This window comes from Piliocolobus tephrosceles, chromosome 7 (assembly GCF_002776525.5).
Source record: "Piliocolobus tephrosceles isolate RC106 chromosome 7, ASM277652v3, whole genome shotgun sequence".
Taxonomy (NCBI): domain Eukaryota; kingdom Metazoa; phylum Chordata; class Mammalia; order Primates; family Cercopithecidae; genus Piliocolobus; species Piliocolobus tephrosceles.
Window position 1 is genome coordinate 86,947,399 of NC_045440.1, and position 21,585 is coordinate 86,968,983.

General features: G+C 39.7%; 1 protein-coding gene across 1 annotated transcript in view; it reads left to right on the forward strand.

Annotated features, from left to right (window-relative positions):
* ATP6V0D2 (ATPase H+ transporting V0 subunit d2) overlaps window positions 1-21,585 on the forward strand; it is a 57,631-nt gene that overhangs the window by 27,484 nt on the left and 8,562 nt on the right. The window contains exons 3-5 of the mRNA XM_023222908.1: window positions 15,278-15,456; window positions 17,277-17,356; window positions 18,713-18,790. Coding sequence (XP_023078676.1) covers window positions 15,278-15,456; window positions 17,277-17,356; window positions 18,713-18,790 — 337 coding nt within the window. The remainder of the gene's footprint in view (window positions 1-15,277; window positions 15,457-17,276; window positions 17,357-18,712; window positions 18,791-21,585) is intronic.

Genomic DNA, 21,585 nt, shown 5'->3' on the forward strand with positions numbered 1-21,585 from the left:
AAAGGATATGAACAGACATTTCTCAAAAGAAGACATTCATACAGCCAACAGACACATGAAAAAATGCTCATCATCACTCGCCATCAGAGAAATGCAAATCAAAACCACAATGAGATACCATCTCACACCAGTTAGAATGGCAATCATTAAAAAATCAGGAAACAACAGGTGTTGGAGAGGATGTGGAGAAATAGGAACACTTTTACACTGTTGGTGGGATTGTAAACTAGTTCAACCATTATGGAAAACAGTATGGCAATTCCTCAAGGATCTAGAACTAGATGTACCATATGACCCAGCCATCCCACTACTGGGTATATACCCAATGGATTATAAATTATGCTACTACAAAGACACATGCACATGTATGTTTATTGCAGCACTATTCACAATAGCAAAGACTTGGAATCAACCCAAATGTCCATCAGTGACAGACTGGATTAAGAAAATGTGGCACATATACACCATGGAATACTATGCAGCCATAAAAAAGGATGAGTTTGCATCCTTTGTAGGGACATGGATGCAGCTGGAAACCATCATTCTTAGCAAACTATCACAAGAAGAGAAAACCAAACACTGCATGTTCTCACTCATAGGTGGGAACTGAACAATGAGCTCACTTGGACTCGGGAAGGGGAACATCACACAATGGGGCCTATCATGGGGTGGGGGGATTGCATTGGGGAGTTATACCTGATATAAATGATGAATTGATGGGTGCTGACGAGTTGATGGGTGCAGCACACCAACATGGCACATGTATACATATGTAACAAACCTGCACATTATGCACATGTACCCTAGAACTTAAACTATAATAAAAAAAGAAAAAGAAAGAAAAACACTGGCGCTATTCTGCCAAAGCTATACTTGGTCTCTCTGAAACTGAATGATACTCATTTAATCAGCATAACAGTAAGTGGCTATGAGTAAAGGCTTATGAGACTCTAAGATTAGAAATGAATTGAATATAGACTTTGTTCATTAACCAATGGAAGAGTTAATTAAGGTGCAGTTTCTAAGACCATGCTTTTAAAAATTATGATTTACTAGGTTCTGGAATGCAGTCAATAAATTTGCTCTTCTAAAAGCCCTCCAGGTGACCCTGATACAGGTGGGAAATTCTTATAACCGGTAGGTAGACTCTAAACTGGGTCTACAATATACCAGCTGTAGGATCTCAAAAAAAGTCCCTTAGTCACTCAAAGCCTTGGTTTCCTCATCTGTAGTACAGGGATCATAATTATATACAATATAGAGTTGTGAGTTTAATTTAAAAACAGAACCAGCTACATATTTTGTGAGGCCCGGTGCAAAATATAGAGCTCCTTGTTTAAAATATGTTCAGTGATTTCAAGAGAACAGCAGCAGAGAATTAAACCAAGCATGGAATACTGTGTGACTACACAGATCACAATCCCCTGAAACCGACTGATTGAAAAAATGTATACTTATACAGTATGTAAATATACCCGTACATCCATACACATGCTCAACAGATGTAGCTAATTTTATGTGCGTATTTGAGTATAATGTTCACCTGTGTGAGTGAGAAAAGGTGGCATGAGGGAGGTGATGCCCAAGCTCAGGCTTGAAAGGCTAAGCGTTTGTAGGTGGACATGGCTGGAGAGAGGCAAACAGCAGAGAGAACAGAAAATACAGGACCCACCACTACTGTTGTTGGGTTGCTGATGCCACATGTCAGCAAAATTAGTGTCTGAGGTTGAGGATGTTAAGGTAATGGATGTGAAAGAGCTTAGGATGCCATCGCTACAACAGTTCTGAGTGGGATACAAATCAGGACCAAGGTGGGCGTAGTCTTTGCCTTGTGCTTGGGCAACTGTCTGGCAAGGCGTCAATCAACCACCAGGGGGCGATACTGATCCCAGTAACCTATTTTCCAAAATACTACTCCTTTCAGTTTAAGAGATTTGAAACTGTCCCATAACCTTCATTTTCAGGATGGAGACTGAAATCCACACTTATCCATTGTCCTAGTTTTATTTTATCTTGTTTATTTTTTAATTGAAAATAATCACGTGTGTTTAAAAAAACGAGAGATTTTTTTTTTTTTTACTAAAATGTATTTTGTGCTCACTACACAAGTTAGTACCTTTATAATCACTTTCCTGTATTAAATTTAATCAACTTTCATAGCAACCCTATGGAGTGGTACTAATATTGTTGGCTTTTTAGAAATAAGGAAACAGATTGAGTAAAGACTATACTTCAGAATTCATGTCACAAGGTCCAGAGGTAACCACTCAAAACTTTCATGCATATCTTTCTAAATTTTTTCCTTGTGAAAAATGTTTTTTTATATATGCATGTGATTACATGTAAACACAAATATAAATGTACACAGTTGGGCTTATTGTTTGTTTTAGAACAGTGAGATCATATATGTATTGTCTACAATTTGTCCTTTTAAAATGTAATCTATTATAATTTTTGCATAAATATACACAGATATATTTTATTTAATACATTTTTAATTTATGCATTATTTACTTAATTAAATTACTTTATTTATTTGTTTTTCTGTGTGCGATCTTGGTTCACTGCAACCTCCACCTCCTGAGTTTTAGTGATTCTCCTGCCTCAGCCTCCTGAGTAGCCGGGATTACAGACACACACCACCATGCCCAGCTAATTTTGTATTTTTAGTAGAGACTGGGTTTTGCCATGTTGGCAAGACTGGTCTCGAACTCCTGACCTCAAGTGATCTGCCTGCCTCAGCCTCCCAAAGAGCTGGGATTATAGGCATGAGCCACCATGCTCTATATATACACACACACATATATATATATGTATGTATATAGTATAAAGTTCAGGTGTACATGTGCAGGATGTACAGGTTTGTTACTTAAGTAAATGTGTGCCTTGGTGGTTTGCTGCACAGGTCATCCCATCACGTAGGTATTAAGCTCAGCATCCATTAGCTATTCTTCCTGATGCGCTCCCTCTCCCACTCCCCCACAGTTATTTATTCTCTCTAAATAACTATGTTTGAAATGAACATGTAAAATGACTTACTCAAGAACACACAGCTCTATAGTGGCAGAATTAGTACTGGAATCCAAGCCTTATGTCATACTAAATATGTAATAAATATTTGTGAATGAATGAGCTAACTATTCCTTATGTTTATCACTGCTACTGCCAATGTATATAGAAAATTAATTTCACCCCAGGATAAATATAAATACAGAAATCTAGAAAGAAAAAAGATATCACCTCTAGCTGGAGACATTTTAAAAGCTTCAGGAAGAATATGATACTTGAATATGGCCTTAAAGGATGGGGAGGATTTTAACTTTTAACAATTGGTAAGGAAGGGAAATTATACATCTAGATAAGAGTAGGAACCAAGACATTAATCTAGAAAAGGACAAGTTAAGTTTGAGGAATTTTTAATCTAAAAAGTTGGGTTAGACCAAGATTGTAGAGAATCTTAAATACTGAAGAGGTTTCTTAAAATTCCAGAGCCACCAAGGGCTTGGGAAATGCAAAGTGATCAGCATTTTTGTTCTAAAATATGCTATTATGGCAATGCTGACGTCTAAGTAATTTTTCAGTTTTTTTTTTTTTTTGCTATAAGGAAAAACAAGTGTGACAGCAAAATTGTTTGCTTTTTCAAATTATTTTAATTTTCACTTCCTCTATTTAAAATAGGGAAGCTTCAGAGAAGGAAGAAATGTTACCAAAAATGTCAAATTTTAAGAGACAGAAGAATGTTTATGGGGATATTCTAAATTCAGCTGACTAGCAAATCATGCAATATGACAGGGTTGCCCCACGTAAGCATATGTGGTTAGTGCTGAATTGAACAAATCCACGGTATAACAAAAAATGTTTACCAATGTAATCAAGGAAAACTTTCATTTGAAAATTCATATATTGAAAAATTGTGAAATATATTTGGTGTACTTTTATAAATTATTTAATTCCTCAATGAAACACCTAAATGAAAGATGCCTTTCACACACACACCCCGGTCCTTTTCATGAACAATGACCCCTGAAATGTTTTTTTTTTTTTCTTTTTTTAATTGAAACAGGGTCTCATTCTGTCGCCCAGGCTGCAGTGCAGTGGTGTGATCATGGCTCACTGCAACCTCAGCCTCCTGAGTAGCTGAAACTACAGGCGCGCAGCAGCACGCCCAGCTAATTTCTGTATTTTTTGTAGAGAAGGGATTTTGCCATGTTGGCCAGTCTGGTCTCAAACTCCTGAGCTCAAGCGATCCTCCTGCCTTGGCTTTCCAAAGAGATAAAATTACACTAATGAGCCACAGTTCCCAGTCTGAACATGCATTTTATGTCCCTATCCCCGTACATTCTCTATGTATAATTGTTACCTAGCCAACATCTCACATAGTTCTGGTCACCTAAAACAAAATGGTTGTCATTAAGAATTTGATTACATGTTGCAGATGAAGGATGTGGATGCGGCCTTCTAGGTAGAAAGGAAACCTGTAGCAATCAAGGCCTGATACAAGGATGTGGCTTTCTGGGCCAGGCATGGTGGCTCACACCTATAATCTCAGCACTTTGGAAGGCCATGGTGGAAGGATCACTTGAGCCTAGCAATTAGAAGTTGTGGTGAGCTATGATTGTGCCACTTGGGTTTGGATGACAGAGAAAGACCCTGCCTCTGAAAAAATAAAATAAGGCCAGGCAGTGACTCACGCCTGTAATCCCAGCACTTTGGGAGGCTGAGGTGGGTGGAGACCAGTCTGACCAAGGTGAAACCCTCATTTCTATGAAAAAAACAAAAAATTAGCTGGGTATGGTGGTGGGTGCCTGTAATCTCAGCTATTCAGGAGGCTGAGGCAGGAGAATCACTTGAACCCATGAGGTGGAGGTTGCAGTGAGCCAAGATCACGCCATTGCACTCCGGCCTGGACAACAGGAGTGAAACTCCAACTCAAAACAAACAAACAAACAAACAAACAATAAAAGGGATGTGGCTCCTGTGATCAAGTCAAATATTAGTCACAATGTGTGTAGACAGTGAAGCCATTGTCATCACCAAGTTAAATGTTCCCTCAGGTCCAAAGGACAAAGTTCAGACTGAGTCTTGAGGTGCCTCCAACTAGCAAAGGAGGTCAGGTCTCTTTATATGAACGCTGTTACCAGTTTTGACAAACAGCTGGCAAGCATTGTTTTGAGATTAGTGATTACATTTCCAAAGAGGTAACATTGAACTTTTTGAAGTTCAGATAACTTAAAGGAAACATCATATAAAATAATGACCACACAGAGACAGCTCTGGGGTTACAAGACACAAAACAAGATGGTAACAGGTTTTTTCTTTTTTTTTTTTTTTTTTTTTTTTGAGATGGAGCTTGTATCTGTCGCCCAGACTGGAGTGCAGTGGTGTGATCTCGACTCACTGCAACCTCCGCCTCCTGGGTTCACTCCGTTCTCCTGCCGAGTAGCTGGGACTACAGGCGCCTGCCACAACACCCGGCTAATTTTTTGTGTTTTTGGTAGAGACAGGGTTTCACCGTGTTAGCCAGGATGGTCTCGATCTCCTGATCTCGTGATCCACCCGCCTCGGCCTCCCAAAGTGCTGGAATTACAGGTGTGAGCCACTGCACCCGGCCGGTAACAGGTTTTATGAAATACGTATAAATCAGACTTGAGGGCTAGCATCTCAACACGATTGAGTAATACGATTTATGATCTTTTTTGGTGTCCCAGCCTTCCAAATGATTGTACCACTCAGCTTCTGTCTTCACACCACAGCTGACATGATAATCTCTTATTATCTAAGAGCAATAGGTAAATTTAGAAAGAACTCTGTTAGCTAAAACTAAATCCAAAACTACGGAGATGAAGACAGCTCAGGCTTACCTCAACTAAACTTTTCTCAGATGTTTTACATTAAAGATGATGTGGTTTATAATTTCCTGCAAAGTCCACTTTACAGGAAAATTTCTTCTTGTAACAGTGTATGTCCTCCTTTATCCAAGGCACTCTACAAGTGCTTTCATATGTAAGCCCGATACCAACCATTCAATGTTGAATAAATATTTTAATTTCAAAACTGAAGAAATGGAACTTTTAGGGTTTTTAAGTTGCAGAGCTGGGCTTAAATCAGGTTTATCTGTTTCAAAGCCTGCGCTCCTTCTATTGTGACAATTTATTTATGATTTACAAACTGCTTTCCTATATGTAATTTGATTTAGTTTACAGTGACCCTGTGAAGACAGTAGCTGTCTACCTCTTCTCACCCTGTGATGCCAAGTTTGTTGAAAAGAATAATCTGGTCAGCATGGTGGCTCATGCCTGTAATCCCAGTACTTTGGGAGGCTGAGGTGGGAGGATTGCCTGAGCCCAGGAATTTGAGACCAGCCCAGGCAACACAGGGAGACCCTGTCCCTATAAAAAAGAAAAAAAAAAAATGACCGGGTGCTTGTCTCACGCCTGTAATCCCTGCACTTTGGGTGGCCAAGACCTGCGGATCACCTGAGCTCAGGAATTCGAGGCCAGCCTGGCCAACATGGTGAAACCCCATCTCTACTAAAAATACAAAAATTAGCTGGGCACAGTCGTGCGTGCCTGTAATCCCAGCTACTCAGGAGGCTGAGGCAGGAGAACTGCTTGAACCCGGGAGGTGGAGAATGCAGTGAGCCGAGATGGCACCACTGCACTCCAGCCTGGGTGACAGAGTGAGACTCTGTCTCAGAAAAAAAAAAAAAAAAAAAGGAAAAAATTGACCAGGCATGATGGTGCATGCCTGTAGCTGCAGTTACTCTTGAGACTGAGGTGGGAGGATTGCTTGAGCCCAGGAGGTCGAGGCTGCAGTGATCTGTGATTGTACCTCAGCACTCCAGCCTGGGTCACAAAGAGAGACCCTGTTTCAAAAAAAAAAGAAAAGAAAAGAAAAGTAAAGAATAATCTATACTTCTCTATTTTCTCACTTATTTCCTCATTCCACTTCAGTCTTATTTCCTTCCCCATCAAGTCACCAAAAGCCATTCTAACAGCTAAGTCCAATGGATATTTTTTCAGCTCTTTCCTAATTCACCATGTCATTTACCGTTGTTGATGTCCTTGTCCCATTCTGTGACAACTCTTTGTGCTCTTTTTTTTTTTTTTTCCCATTTTCACTCTTTCTCCTTCTTCCTTGCAAAAATCTCCTTCCTATCCCTTAAGAACCAAGGAAATAATACAGTATGGACTTTAATTAATAACAATATGTTAATATTGATTCATTAATTATAACTAATGTGCCAAACTATTTTAAGATGTTAATAAGAAGAAACTGGGTATGGGGTATACGGAAACTCTGTACCATCATCCCAATTTTTTCCATGAATCTAAACTTATTCTAAAAATTAAGTTATGTTAAAAATAATTTTACAAAACAGAATTTTTCTAATCTCAGGGTGTGCAATGCTTAAGAGACAGACAGGAAAAACAAAACAACAAATGAGCTAAAAAGAAAAAGAAAATGACAGGCCTGGGAGATAGGGCAATCATAAGACAAATTATCACAGAATTCAAGTTCCAGGAATGAGAAGGAAGGTGTCCTGGAGGGGTGTTTACACTCATCAAATACCATTGCAAATCCTGGCAGACGCAGCCTGAAAAGCACTCTCTCCCCAGAGTGAAGCCCTCCTTCTTGCTGGTACTTGACAGGAAGAATAATATGCCCGGCTGCCTGCCTCTGTCCTCCTCCCCATGTGCCCTACGGGGAAGCCTCGGAGCATTTCTGCTGGCATAATGACCCCTCACCCCAGTTTTTCCCCTTTCGATTCTGTTCTCAAGGTCTGGGTTTATCTCCATCTCTGCTCACTCTGACTCAGTGCTCATAAGTACATCAGAAATCTTAACTCTCCCCTTCTCTACCTCAGAGACCCTTTTGGATTTTATCTTAGAGACAAATAACAGTGTGGCTAGCAGTTCTTTGTTATATAGTGTCCAATGTCCCTTCTGTCCCCTTAGATCAGTGATCACCATCCTTTAATCATATACCTCAATCATTAAAACACAAGACCAACATAATATGCTAACATACTTAATTATATATTATATGCATTTTTCTAATATATTATGTCCATTTTATATTTGTTTATTTATTTATTTTGTGTGGCAGGGGGACAAAGTCTCACTCTGTCACCAGGCTGGAGTGCAGTGGCGCAATCTCAGCTCACTGCAACTTCTGCCTCCTGGGTTCAAGCGATTCTCCTGCTTCAGCCTCCCAAGTAGCTGGAACTACAGGTGCACACTAACACGCCCAGCTAATTTTTGTATTTTTTAGTAGAGACAGAGTTTCACCATGTTGGCCAGGATGGTCTTGATCTCTTGACCTCATGATCTGCCTGCCTCAGCCTCCCAAAATGCTGGGATTACAGGTGTGAGCCACTGCACCCAGTCATTTTTATTTATTTTATTTTTTGAGATGGAATTTCACTTTGTCACCCAGACTGGAGTGCAGTGGTGCGATCTCAGCTCACTGCAACCTCTGCCTCCCGGTTCAAGCGATTCTCCTGCCTCAGCCTCCTGAGTAGCTGGGATTACTGGCACCTGTCACCATGCCTGGCTAATTTTTGTATTTTTAGTGGAGATGGGGTTTTACCACGTTGGCCAGGCTTGTCTCGAACTCCTGACTTGAGGTGATTTGCCTGCCTCAGCCTCCCAAAGTGCTGAGATTACAGATGTGAGCCACTGCACCCAGTCTTACGTCCATTTAAAAACATATGCAAAAATTGAAATTTAAAAAAGAAAGAAATTAAAAGCTATATTAGTGAATAATTTTGAACATTCTATAGGACAGCAATCTTTCCTCTGTTGTACGTGTCCCCCTAGGTCTAAAGGATGCTTTCCAAGGGTTATGGAGACAGGAGTGATTACAAGATGACCAGTTTCCAGATCCTGAGTGCCTATATGTATATGTACTAAAACTACCTAAGAGTACTTGAAGCCAGAACACTGTGCTGGGTTCCCATTATCACCTCCTTATCACAACTGTTCTTTTTCCACCATCATTTTACACCATACTATGATGTATAGCCCTGAGGTATAAAAAACTTTAGGACACTAAACAAACCACAAGACTATTTGAAGTATTAGAGTGGTTTTTTTTTAATTGATACCTAACCTTTTCTATATTTATGGGGTCCATGTGATGTTTTGGTACAGTTATAGAATGTGTAATGATCAGGTCGGGGTATTTGAAGACTCTATTACTTTGAGTATTGGTCATTTCTGTGTTGGGAGCCATCAGTCTATTTTGAAATATGTCATACATTGTTAACTATAGTCACTCTGCTCTTCTGTCTATAGACTCATACCTTTTATCTAACTGTATATTTGTACCTCTTAATGTACTTCTCCTCATCTCCCCCTCCCACCACCCACCCTTTCTAGCTTCTATTTTCTGTCATTCTATTCATTACCTTTATGAGATCAACTTTCTTTAGTTCCCACACATGAGTGAGTGCATACGATATTTGGCTTTCTCTGCCTGGTTTATTTTACTTAACATAATGACCGCCAATTTCATCCATGTGGCTGCAAATGACATATTATTCTTCTTATGGCAGAATAGTATTCTATTGTGTATCTATACCATACTTTCTTTACCCATTCATCTGTTGATGGATGCTTAGGTTAATTCCATTTCTTTGTTATCGTGAATAGTGCTGTAATAAGCATGTGCATGCAGGTATCCCTTTGACATACTGATTTATTTTCCTTAGTATAGATACCCAGTAGTGGGATTGCTGCATTGTATGGTCTTTCTGTTTTTAGTTTTTTGAGATATCTTCATACTGTTTTCCACAGTGGCTGTGCTAATTAAAATTTCTACCAATGGTGTATAAGAATCTCCTTTTCTCCACATCCTCTCTCCAGTATATTTTATTGTTTGTCTTTTTAATACTGTCCATTCTAAATGGGGTAAGATGCTATCTTATTGCGGTTGAAGTACTGGCATCTTGGAGGACACTAATGACTAAAAGGTAGAGAGAAGACTGATTGGCTAAGAAACTTGAGACCCAGGAAATGGCTTGGTTTTGAGTTTCTTGGGTTTTCCTTTTGTCTCATACACTCCCAGCTGGATGCTAGAGAATCTTACAGCCCAGAAAGCCAATAGGCACATACAAAAAAACCCCAAGAAAAGCCTGTTCTCTCTAGCCAAAGGACCAGGAAAGGGGCAACCTCACAAGTAGAAAGTCTTTTTTCTTTTTTGAGACAGAGTCTCGCTCCGTCGCCCAGGCTAGAGGGCAGTGGTGCAATCTTGGCTCACTGCAACCTCCACCTCCTGGGTTCAAGCGATTCTCCTGCCTCGGCCTCCTGAGTAGCTAGGACTACAGGCGCCCGCCACCATGCCCAGCTAATTTTTGTATTTTTAGTAGAGATGGGGTTTCACCATATTGGCCAGGCTGGTCTCGAACTCCTGACCTTGTGATCTACCCGCCTTGGCCTCCCAAAGTCCTGGGATTATAGGCGTGAGCCATCACGCCTGGCCACAACAAGAATATCTTTAGATAAAAATGGCTCTACTCTAACCAAGTGCCACGGGAAAAACTGCAACACCACCCCTTTAAGCAAAGACTCAGTGGGGGCCCAGATGTCTACCCTCACCTGGCTGTAAATGGGGTCAGAGAGGGCCAGGCGGGAAGCTGGGCCTTTGACCACTTACCAGCAGTAATAAGCCCTCTTTTACCTTGATGTCAGTAGAGGCCACCTGCAGAGTAGTAATAAATCCCAGAATGAGAGGAGAAAAAAAGAAAGGTTGAAAAAGTATTCAAAGAAATAATGACTGAAAAATCCCCCTATTTGGCAAAAGACACACACCCACTGATTCAAGAAGCGAAGTGAAAGCCCAAACAGGAAAAATCCAGTGAAATCCAGGCCAAGACATGTCATAATCAAACTTTTGAAAGAAAAAAAGATAAAACAAATCTTGAAAGCTATGGGAAATGACTCCTTACTGATAAGAGAGAAGCAATTCGAACCATAGATTTCTCATTAGGCACCACGGAGCCAGAAGCAAGCAGTGTAGTATTTTTCAAGCACTAAAGACAAGAAAAAAAATGGCATTTTGTAGTCAGTGAAAATATTCTTCAGGAATGAAGGGAAAATCAAGACATTCTAAGATGAAGGAAAACTAAGAGATTTTGTCACCAGCAGACCTACACTAAAAGAATGGCTAAACAAAGCATTTGAAACATAAGGGAAATGATAAAAAGAGTAATTTTGAAACAACAGGAAAAAAGAAAGAACAGAAAGGAGAAAAATATGGGTAAATACAATACACTCTTTCTCCTCCTGAGTTTTCTAAATTGTATTTGACAGTTGAAGCAAAATCATTACACTGTCTGATGTGGTTCTCGATGTATATAGAGGAAATATTTAAACAGTTATAAACAGGGAAAGAAAAGACACTTAAAAAGAAGTAAAGTTTTTAATACTGCGCTAAAATTGAGACAGCTACTCTAAAAAATAGTCTTGCAGTTTCTTAAAAATCTAAACATACTCTTACTATGACTTTTAGCAACTGCACTTCAGGGCATTTATCCAAGAATACTAAAACTTATTTTAATATAAAAATCAGCACACAGATGTTCTTAACAGTTTTTATTTGTAATAGCCAAAAACTAGAAAAAAACACAAATGTCTATCAATAGGTGAATGCTTAAATACATTGTGGTATATCAATACCATGGAATACTACTCACCAATAAAAGGGAACAAACTGTTTACATGCAACAGCTTGAATGTATTACATGTATCTCAAGAACACCGAGCAGGGCTAAAATAGCCAGTCTCAAAATGTCACTTATTATCTACTGCCAGTTATATATTATTCAGAAAATAGCAAAATTATAGAGTGGGAGAACTGATTCGCATTTTCTAGGCATTGGGGGTGGTGGGTGGGAAAGGGTGGGTGTGACAATGAAGAGGTAATACCCTGGAGAGCTTCTTCACTGAACTGTGTTTTTCTTAGAAGGCGTTTCTCTTTTTCTATCTCATGCCAGAGTGCTTTGTGAATGACAGTCATTTCTCAGCTATTGCTAATGACACTGAAGTACTAAAATTTTTATTCAGAGAAGAGCAATTCCTCTAACTTACCAAATTATGGCTCTATATTATTTGACCTCTTAGCAACTGTTACAGCAGCAGAATGTGGTAGTTATCATACAGAAAATATATTATAGTTATCTTTGAGATCCTTAAACAAGCTAGGGAACAGGAGGAGAAAGAATAGCTCTAAGATCAAATGGAAATGTTAAAATATCATCTGGCTTGAGCTCTTTTATCTGAACCTACTAGGGAGAGCCAGCACTTTGATTTTAGGGACCCAACTCTGCTGCTTGCCAGCACTGTGATCTTGGGCAAGGTATTTAGTACTGCTAAGACTCGGTTTTCCTTAATAATGGTTCTTACAGCATTGAGTTGTTGTGAAGCTTGAGTGAGAGTGTGCCCATAATTACTGCCACATAGTAAAAACCTCAAAAAGAATCAGCATTTAAAAAATTTTTAATGTCCTAAAATTTTTGAAATTGAGTAATTTGCTCATCACAGTTTTAGGTGACTATGATTTTTACAGGTGTCAAAGGACATTTGTCTAGACCATGAATAGGAGAAAAATTAACCTAACTGAATGGGTGGCTCTGTCACTACTTATGAGGATAACTATCTAAAACAGGGGTTTGAATTAGGTAAACACCCTGGTGTCTTTTTGTTCAAAAATTATTCAGGTAATGTCAGCAATTATTTGCTTCGCAACCATTGCATGCATGACCCCCTGGAGATCTACAAAGATTATAGTCTGGAGAAAGTAAACGGTCTTCTGGTTACACTATGTCCTTGTCACCCCAACAGCCAATGATAATTATATACCTGGTACCTATGTGTGATGGAGATGAGAAAGGGGACAGGACACCCCTGCCCGTCATCGTAGGCCAAGTCCTGGGTTCTCAGTGCTTCTGAGCAACACTGCAAGAACTGGTGTTATTGTTCCATTTTAGAAACAAGGCCACTCAGTAAGAGTTGAAATAAAATTGAACCCAATCTATAAAGATCTTGCTCATTGCCATATAGGGCTTAGCCTGTCTATTAGTAAAAAAGTAAAAATAAAAATACTTAATACACACACGCACATATTGTAGAGGCACATATGGGTGTTATAGGCAGGCTGCATCCTACTCACACCATTGACGTTGGTCGCCTGTCAACGTTGCTCCAACAGTCCTCTGCTAATTGGGAATGTTCGCAGCTCGGATGCTTTTACATTGCAGGGGGGTTGTGGGGAACAATTAAATGTCTGGAGTCTGCTAAGGATTATTAAGTGCTAGCAATTGCCCTCTCAGGTAATTGCTTTTGAACCATAAAGGGACAGTTAAATAAGCACTTCCATTTTAATATCATTTTGAAGAGATAAAAAGGATTCTAAAATTCCATAGTGTCTAAATTTGGTACTGCTGTTCAGGAGGTGAAGAAACTTTATAGTCATGTGCTTTTTATAAAGGGATAATTGCCTGCTTCAAAAACTTCTTTAGTTAGAATTTTTGGGGGTAAGCTGTAGAAGCTCCACAATGAAGGAGACCCCCTTTTCCAGCCAGAAATGAATTCCCTGCCCGGGAAGTCTGTCCCCCATGCAGCCAGACTCTAGAAAGGGGCTGGGAACTGGGGAAAAGCACGTTTCAAGGCAGAAGGAGGAACATTTGAAAAGCCCCAGAGATGAGAACACAAGGACACTCGGAGTTTCCTTTGCCTGGGCCGAGCACTGGAGCTGGGGCTGGGGCTGAGCATGTGGGTCCCAAAAGACAAGATGAGGAACTTGGATGTTAAGGGCAACGGAGGATACTGACTGCCCTTACTGTATAGGTGTTTGTTTACCTCTTCTCCTGTTTTAATATTTACATAGGTGATAATGTTCCCTTCAGTGTAAGGGCAGTCAGTATCCTCCGTTGCTCGGCCCAGGCAAAGGAAACTCCCTGAGTGTCCTTGTGTTCTCATCTCTGGGGCTTTTCAAACGTTCTTCCTTCTGCCTTGAAACGTGCTTTCCCCCAGTTCCCGGCCCCTTTCAGCTGGCCAGCTCCTACTAATTCTTCAAGTTTCTACTTGACTGTCATTTCTCCAGCAAGTCTAATTCCAGGACTGGTTTAGTGTCCAGCTATGATTCTCCACACCACCCTAGAATTTATTTTGCATAGCATGTATGCCCTGTTGTGATTTATTGTAAATGATTCTGTGTCCAGTTCCTCACTTAAGCTGTATTCTCTGTAAAGGAATGCCCTAGGTCTCATTTACTTCTCAACCTCATTGCTTGGAATATCCTAGGTGCTGAGTACATGAGTGAACCAGGACATGCACCCAGGATATCCTGAGCAGACCTTATATCAAATAAAGAAATCACATTAAAATGATTAAAATATGAATTAATATGAATTAATAAACTCATGGGGATGTGGGGAGGGTGGCCTAGAAAATTCACAATGTGATCTCATATGAGGACAGAATTACACAGTATTTTTTAGCATTAAATTTTGAATCCTCAGTGATAGGCTTCATTGCAGATTCAAATATAGCAGTCACTTTTTAAAGCAGAGTAAGATGCTTCAGGTCTGTGGTTTTCAACTTTTCAAGCCCTTTGTCCATTCTGATAAACCAAACAAGTTCACACCCTTACCCCCGCCCCATCGCATTTGACAGTGACTATGGAGGGGCTGCTTCTGCATATTCCCACCTGCCAAGGTTTTATTTAGTTAGTTGTTAGAATACTGAATATGCTTTTTCATCGCCAGGCACAGACACAGTGGCTCACGCCTATAATTCCAGAATTTTGGGAGGCCAACGTGGGCAGATCACCTGATGTCAGGAGTTTGAGACCAGCTTGGCCAACATGCTGAAACCCTGTACCTACTAAAAATACAAAAATTAGCTGGGCATGGTGGCGAGAGTTTGTAATCCCAGCTACTTGGGAAGCTGAGGCAGGAGGATCACTTGAACCCGGGAGGCAGAGGTTGCAGTAAGCCAAGATTGGGCCACTGCATTCCAGTCAGGGTGACAGAGAGAGACTCTCCAAAAAAAAAAAAAAAAGAGTATTGAATATGCCTTTTCAATTTATGACAGTCTCAGAGGTCATATATTTTTCTCCACATCTCGTAAACTCCAGTGTTTAAAATAAAAAGAGACTCATGTATTTTCTGAATGAAACAGTGTGTACCTCAAAGGTGTGTATTTTTTACTTGTAGGATTCTTCTTTTCCTTTTGCAGTTGTCCTCTAATGATTGAGTTGTCTTCTAAACCAGGTGCAGTTACATGATAGACAATGTGATTCTGCTGATGAATGGTGCATTGCAGAAAAAATCTGTGAAAGAAATTCTGGGGAAGTGCCACCCCTTGGGTCGTTTCACAGAAATGGAAGCTGTCAACATTGCAGAGACACCTTCAGATCTCTTTAATGCCATTCTGATCGAAACGCCATTAGGTAGGAACACTTAGGTAATTTGGTAGCTGCTTGTGTATGTTATCACAGTCATTAGAAAATGTACTATTTTTTCTTCCCTGTGGTCCAAAAGAAAATGTACTTTGACTGCACAAATTTTTTTCCATGTATACAGTAGCATACTATGCAGATTCCCGGAAGTGGCAGAGACATTAAGGAATCATCTAGTTCAGCTCCCTCATTTTTCAGATGAGGACAAATGAAGCAACCTGCTCAGATCACATGTGAACCATTTGTAGTAGAGAAGGAATTGGGGCTCATCTCTCAACCTTCAAACCCTTCACTTTATACCAGGTCATAGCAAATAAATAATAGAACTTGTCATTCTTCAAAAAAATGTAATTTTCTAGCTTGGTTTTATAGGATTAGTTTCTTGTCCTTCCATTTAAACTTCTGTCTAGAGAAGGTTGCATATAGGAAGCATTTTGTTTCAGGAAGTTTAAAAATGTCATTTTTCTGAGATGTTCAAGAGCATGACTGAGATGTCAAGTCATCAGAAGCAATGATGAAATGATGGTTAATTTCATTATAATTTGGCACTAACAAGAGTTGTAGTATTCAAAATGCTAAAGAGATAATTGTATAAGCATCATTATCTAATATTGCCAGGAAATCTGGATAGTAGCAATTCACTATTGATCATTTGTCAAAATAGTTGCTGTTTAAAATAGATATTTTAAAAAGGAAAAAAAATATTTGTGTCATCATTAAGCACCCGATGCTGAGATAGCATAGGCTAGTCGAGAGAGGTTGAGACCGCAATCAGACAGCCATGAGCATGAAGCCAGGCTCTGCCCAGTCCCAACAAGGTGACTAGGAGCAATTCAATTCACCCCAGTTTCCTCATTTTGGAAATAATCGTGTCTTTTTATAACCAAGTTTTAAAAATAAAACACAATTTAAGTACAAGTCCATGCTTGGCACATACTAAAGTTGCAAATAATAAATATTATCATTAGATAGTAGAGGACGGGGGACTTCCAAAAAAGCCGTAAGTGAATAGCTCCAAGGTGTTGTGAAGATTAAATGAAAGTATATTCAGTGTGTACTGTAGTGAGTGAGGTTTAGGGCAGTAGTCCCCAACCTTTTGGGCACCAGGGTCTGGTTTCGTGGAAGACAACTTTTCCAACATGGGAGAGAGGGGATGGTTTCAGGATAATTCAAACACATTACATTTATTGTGCACATTATTTGTATAATTACTACATTGTAATATCTAATGAAATAATGATACAATCCACCATAATGTAAAACCAGTGGGAGCCCCGAGCTTGTTGTCCTGCAATTAGACAGTCCCATCTGTGGGTGATGGGAGACAGTGACAGATCATCAGGCATTAGACTCTCATAAGTAGTATGCAACCTAGATCTCTCACATGCACAGTTCACAATAGGGTTTGCTCTCCTATGAGAATCTAATGCTGCCACTGATCCGACAGGAGGCGGAGCTCTGGTGGTAATGCAAGCAATGGGGAATGGTTATAATTACAGTTGAAGCCATTCTCTGGCCCACTGTTCACCTCAGCTGTGTGGCTCAATTCCTAACAGGCCACGGACTGGTGTTGGTCTGTGGCCTGCGGGTTGGGGACCCCTGGTTTATCACCTTACACATGATAAATGCTTAAAAAGTAATAACTGCTTTCATCCTCATTACTATTAGCCTTATTTAGTTGAGTGTATGGATTGCAACTCTGCAGTGTTCTTGTCAGGAGTGAGCAGAGGGTGGTGTGTTCAGGATACATTTTCTACAGTTTATAATCTTGCTTAAGATTCATTTTTTGGTATGGCAATTTCTGCTTTCAGCTCCGTTCTTCCAAGACTGTATGTCTGAAAATGCTCTGGATGAACTGAATATTGAATTGCTGCGCAATAAACTGTACAAGGTAAGGGTTTTCCCAAACATTGTGTTTTTCTTGATTACACAATATAGTGTGACTAGTGTTCTCTAATAAAACTTACGTTGCTCATTAACCAACTTCTGCAATTATGAAACTGTGCATATTTGGAATATAACTTTTATAGTTCTGGCCTGTTCTCTAGTTAAATGTATGCATATCAGCTTCCCCTAGCCAGCAAGATATTTGAGAGGAAATAACATGCCCTATTCTTCCATATTCCCAGCTCCTTGCATGGTATCTGGAACATAAAAGGTGTTTGGATGGTGGTAGGTGAATAAGTGGGATGAACAATATGAATCCATTTAAAGCAACCAGCACACACAGTAAACCTTCTGCTATGCAGTGTTCATCTCTGACCTCAATCCTGTTAGTATCCCTGAATCTCACAGCTAATCTGCCCACACAATTTTAATCTACAGTGTGCAGCATACCAGAATGAACAATTTGTGTACACTGCATCATAGGTACCACTTTGCATAATCTGATTGTCTGTCTGGACTGTGCTGCCACCATTTGAGTAGCTGTATATACTATAGACTGATCAAAATCTGTCCATTTTTACTCAAATAACCATAGCCTCTTTGGACACTCACACAGAGTAACTGAATATATACGGCCATGCCATATATATGGCATGCTGTGTTCAAACATGTGGTCCTTTCAAAAGCGTATTGCAGGCAGTGTTCCTTTTGGAAAAGTGACTTATGGGCCTAGAGGAGGCATCTTTGAGATATAACTAACAGAAGGCACTGTTCTAAGTAATTTATAGGCCTTAACTCACTTAATCCACCTGGCAAAAATATGATGTTTATGCTATCTCCATTCCTCAGAGGAGAAAACTGAGGCTTGGAGAGCCAAGGTTTCTTTGGAAGAAGTCAGTTAGCTAAAACGTATTAGAGTTGGGATCCAAACTCAGGCAGTCTGACCCTACAACCTTTCCCATATAGCTCCATGCTCAAAGCCGTCCCAAATGTGCCTCTATAAGAGATTAAATGTCAGCATAGGGCTGAATCTAAAATTATTCACTGATCTCAGAAAAGAACTTGGCACTCTTGTTAAAATAGCAGGAATTAACCATATGAAATAATCCAAAACCATGCAAAAAAAAGTGCTTGTTAAGTAATTATAAGTTACGATAAATGCAGTTTTGTCCTTTTCTGGATTTCTTTTTTAGTCTGTGCAACATGCTGCTTCTACCAAATTTATTATAAAATATCTCACTATGGGAGATGTAATTCAATTTCCATTGAAGCATTTAATAAACCATGAAAAGCTGATCTAGAAATTTTCAAAAGGAATATATATTCATTATATCACTTTATGATCTGTTTTCTTTTTAAGTCTTACCTTGAGGCATTCTATAAATTCTGTAAGAATCATGGTGATGTCACAGCAGACGTTATGTGTCCCATTCTTGAGGTAAGAAAGACTCCTTGAATTTTGTTATGCCATATAAGGTGCTTACGTATTTTTTATTGTTTTAACCTTACTTAGATTTCCTTATCTTTGAAGTTTTTTTTAATCTAGAAATAAGACAAGCAGTACATTTTACTATATATATTATTTGATGTATTTGGTTAAGAGTTGTATTTTCCAACTCTTTAAGTTGGAGCCTGGAAGTTTTCTAGATAGAAAAGTTATCTTGGAATTAGAAAATAATAATGCTTACACAGATGTGGCTGTGATTCATTTTGATGTAGTGTGTAAAAAATAGATTATAAACAATAAAAATTTAGTATACTGTTGTCACTGGAAAAGAGTCCCAATCCAGACCCCGAGAGAGGGTTCTTGAATCTCAGCAAGAAAGAATTTGGGTCCATAAAGTGAAAGTAAGTTGATTAAGAAAGTAAAGGAGTAAAAGCATGGCTACTTCATAGGCAGAGCAGCCCTGAGGGCTGCTGGTTACTCGTTTTTATGGTTAATTCTTTTTTTTTTTTTTTTTTTTGAGGCAGAGTCTTGCTCTGTCGCCCAGACTGGAGTGCAGTGGCCAGATCTCAGCTCACTGCAAGCTCCGCCTCCCGGGTTTACGCCATTCTCCTGCCTCAGCCTCCCGAGTAGCTGAGACTACAGGCGCCCGCCACCTCGCCCAGCTAGTTTTTGTATTTTTAGTAGAGACGGGGTTTCACCGTGTTAGCCAGGATGGTGTCGATCTCCTGACCTCGTGATCCGCCCGTCTCAGCCTCCCAAAGTGCTGGGATTACAGGCTTGAGCCACCGCGCCCGGCCTATGGTTAATTCTTGATTATATCTTGAACAAAGGGTAGATTACTCATGTCTACCCGTTTTAGACCATATAGGGTAATTTCCTGACATTGTCATGGCATTTGTAAACTGTCATGGTGCTGGTGGGAGTGTAGCAGTGAGGAGGACCATGGTCACTCTTGGTTTTGTAGGTTTTAGCAGGCTTCTTTACTGCAACCTGTTTTATCAGCAAAGTGTTTATGACCTGTATCTTGTGCCGACCTCCTATCTTATTGTGTGAGTTAGAATGCCTAACCATTTAGGAATGCAGCCCAGTAGGTCTCAGCCTTATTTTACCCAGCTTCTATTCAAGATGGAGTTGCTCTGGTTCAAATGCCTCTGACACTATAAGTAATGAATGGACTATAGACACTCAATAATGACCCAGATTCCCTCTGGTGAGGGAACATTGGGCAGCTGGGAACCCCCACAACTTGGCACCAAAAGTCCACTATAACTTCATCCACAGGGACATTGTACCTTATAAATCCTAAAATAAAGGCTGCCCCAAGCATCCCAGGAGCATTCCAGCTTTTGGCAGGAAGACCCCTTGGCTATGTGATTCACAGTGGGTAAGCTCATTTAATTACGTGTCAAACGCCACCATTGGTATCTACCTCTCTAGGTGATGTGATACTCTTGTTAATTCCTCTTAAGGACTACAGATTTCATCTATGCTTAGGAGTCCTCTTGCATAAGAATATTGACCTGCAAATGCATGGGAGATTCAGGGCAGAGATCAGAAGGATTTGTGGGGCATCCTGCACATAATTTGCACTGAGTATTTTACATCCATTCCTCTTGCTAGTAAATAATTTCCTAATTCACTTAAAAAGAAAAAAATATCACTTTGGGCTTTTATGAGCCCTTACTTTGCCCTGTGAAACTAAATTTTATCTAAAGAATATTTTTCATCATTACATTACTGGTACAGTGACTTCACTGGTGGGTGGAATTCTGATTTCAAGAAAAGCCTAATAAGCATTACCCTTTAGGTAAAAAGAAAAAAATTAACTTCATTTGCAAATTTTTCAACCTAATGCTCTGAAACCACATATGATAAAACTAACTCCCCTCAAAACATCTAATCATTAAAATTTTACTTGCTTGATGACTGGTGACATAGAAAAAAGAAACAAAAAGTTTTATAGTTGAAGATATTTTGCTATTCCTTATTGAGATTTTGTTTGTTGTTTTTGAGATGCGGCCTCACTCTGTTGCCCAAACTGGAGGAGTGCAGTGGCATGATCATGGCTCACTGCAGTCTCGACCTCTTGGGCTCAAATGATCCTCCCGCCTCAGCCTCCTGAGTAGCTGGGACCACATGCCCATGCCACCATGCCCAGCTAAGTTTTTAATTTTTTTGAAAAGACCAGGTCTTGGCTGGGCACGGTGTCTCATACCTATAATCCCAGCACTCTGGGAGGCCAAGGTGGGTGTAGCACCTGAGGTTGGGAGTTTGAGACCAGCCTGACCAAGGTGGTGAAACCCTGTCTTTAATAACAAAACAAAACAAAAATTAGCCAGATGTGGTGGTGCATGTATGTAGTCCCAGCTTCTTGGGAGACTGAGGCACAGGAGGCATGAAGGTTGAACCCGGGAGGTGGAGGTTGCAGTGAGCCGAGATTACGCCACTGCATTCCAGCCTGGGCAACAGAGTGAGACTCCATCAGAAAAAAAAGAAAGAAAGAAAGAAAAGAAAGAAAGAAAGAAAGAAAGAAAGAAAGAAAGAAAGAAAGAAAGAAAGAAAGAAAGAAAGAAAGAAAGAAAGAAAGAAAGAAAGAAAGAAAGAAAGAAAGAAAGAAAGAGAAAGAAAGAGAAAGAAAAAAAGATGAGGTCTATCTATGTTGTCCCAGCCTGAAATTCTTAAAATAAAGCCTAAGTAGTTATGAAGTGAAAATCTTATCATTAAAGATCTCCAAAAAATATTTTTGTCCTTATCTATATTGTACAGAAAGTGGATATCGAATAAAT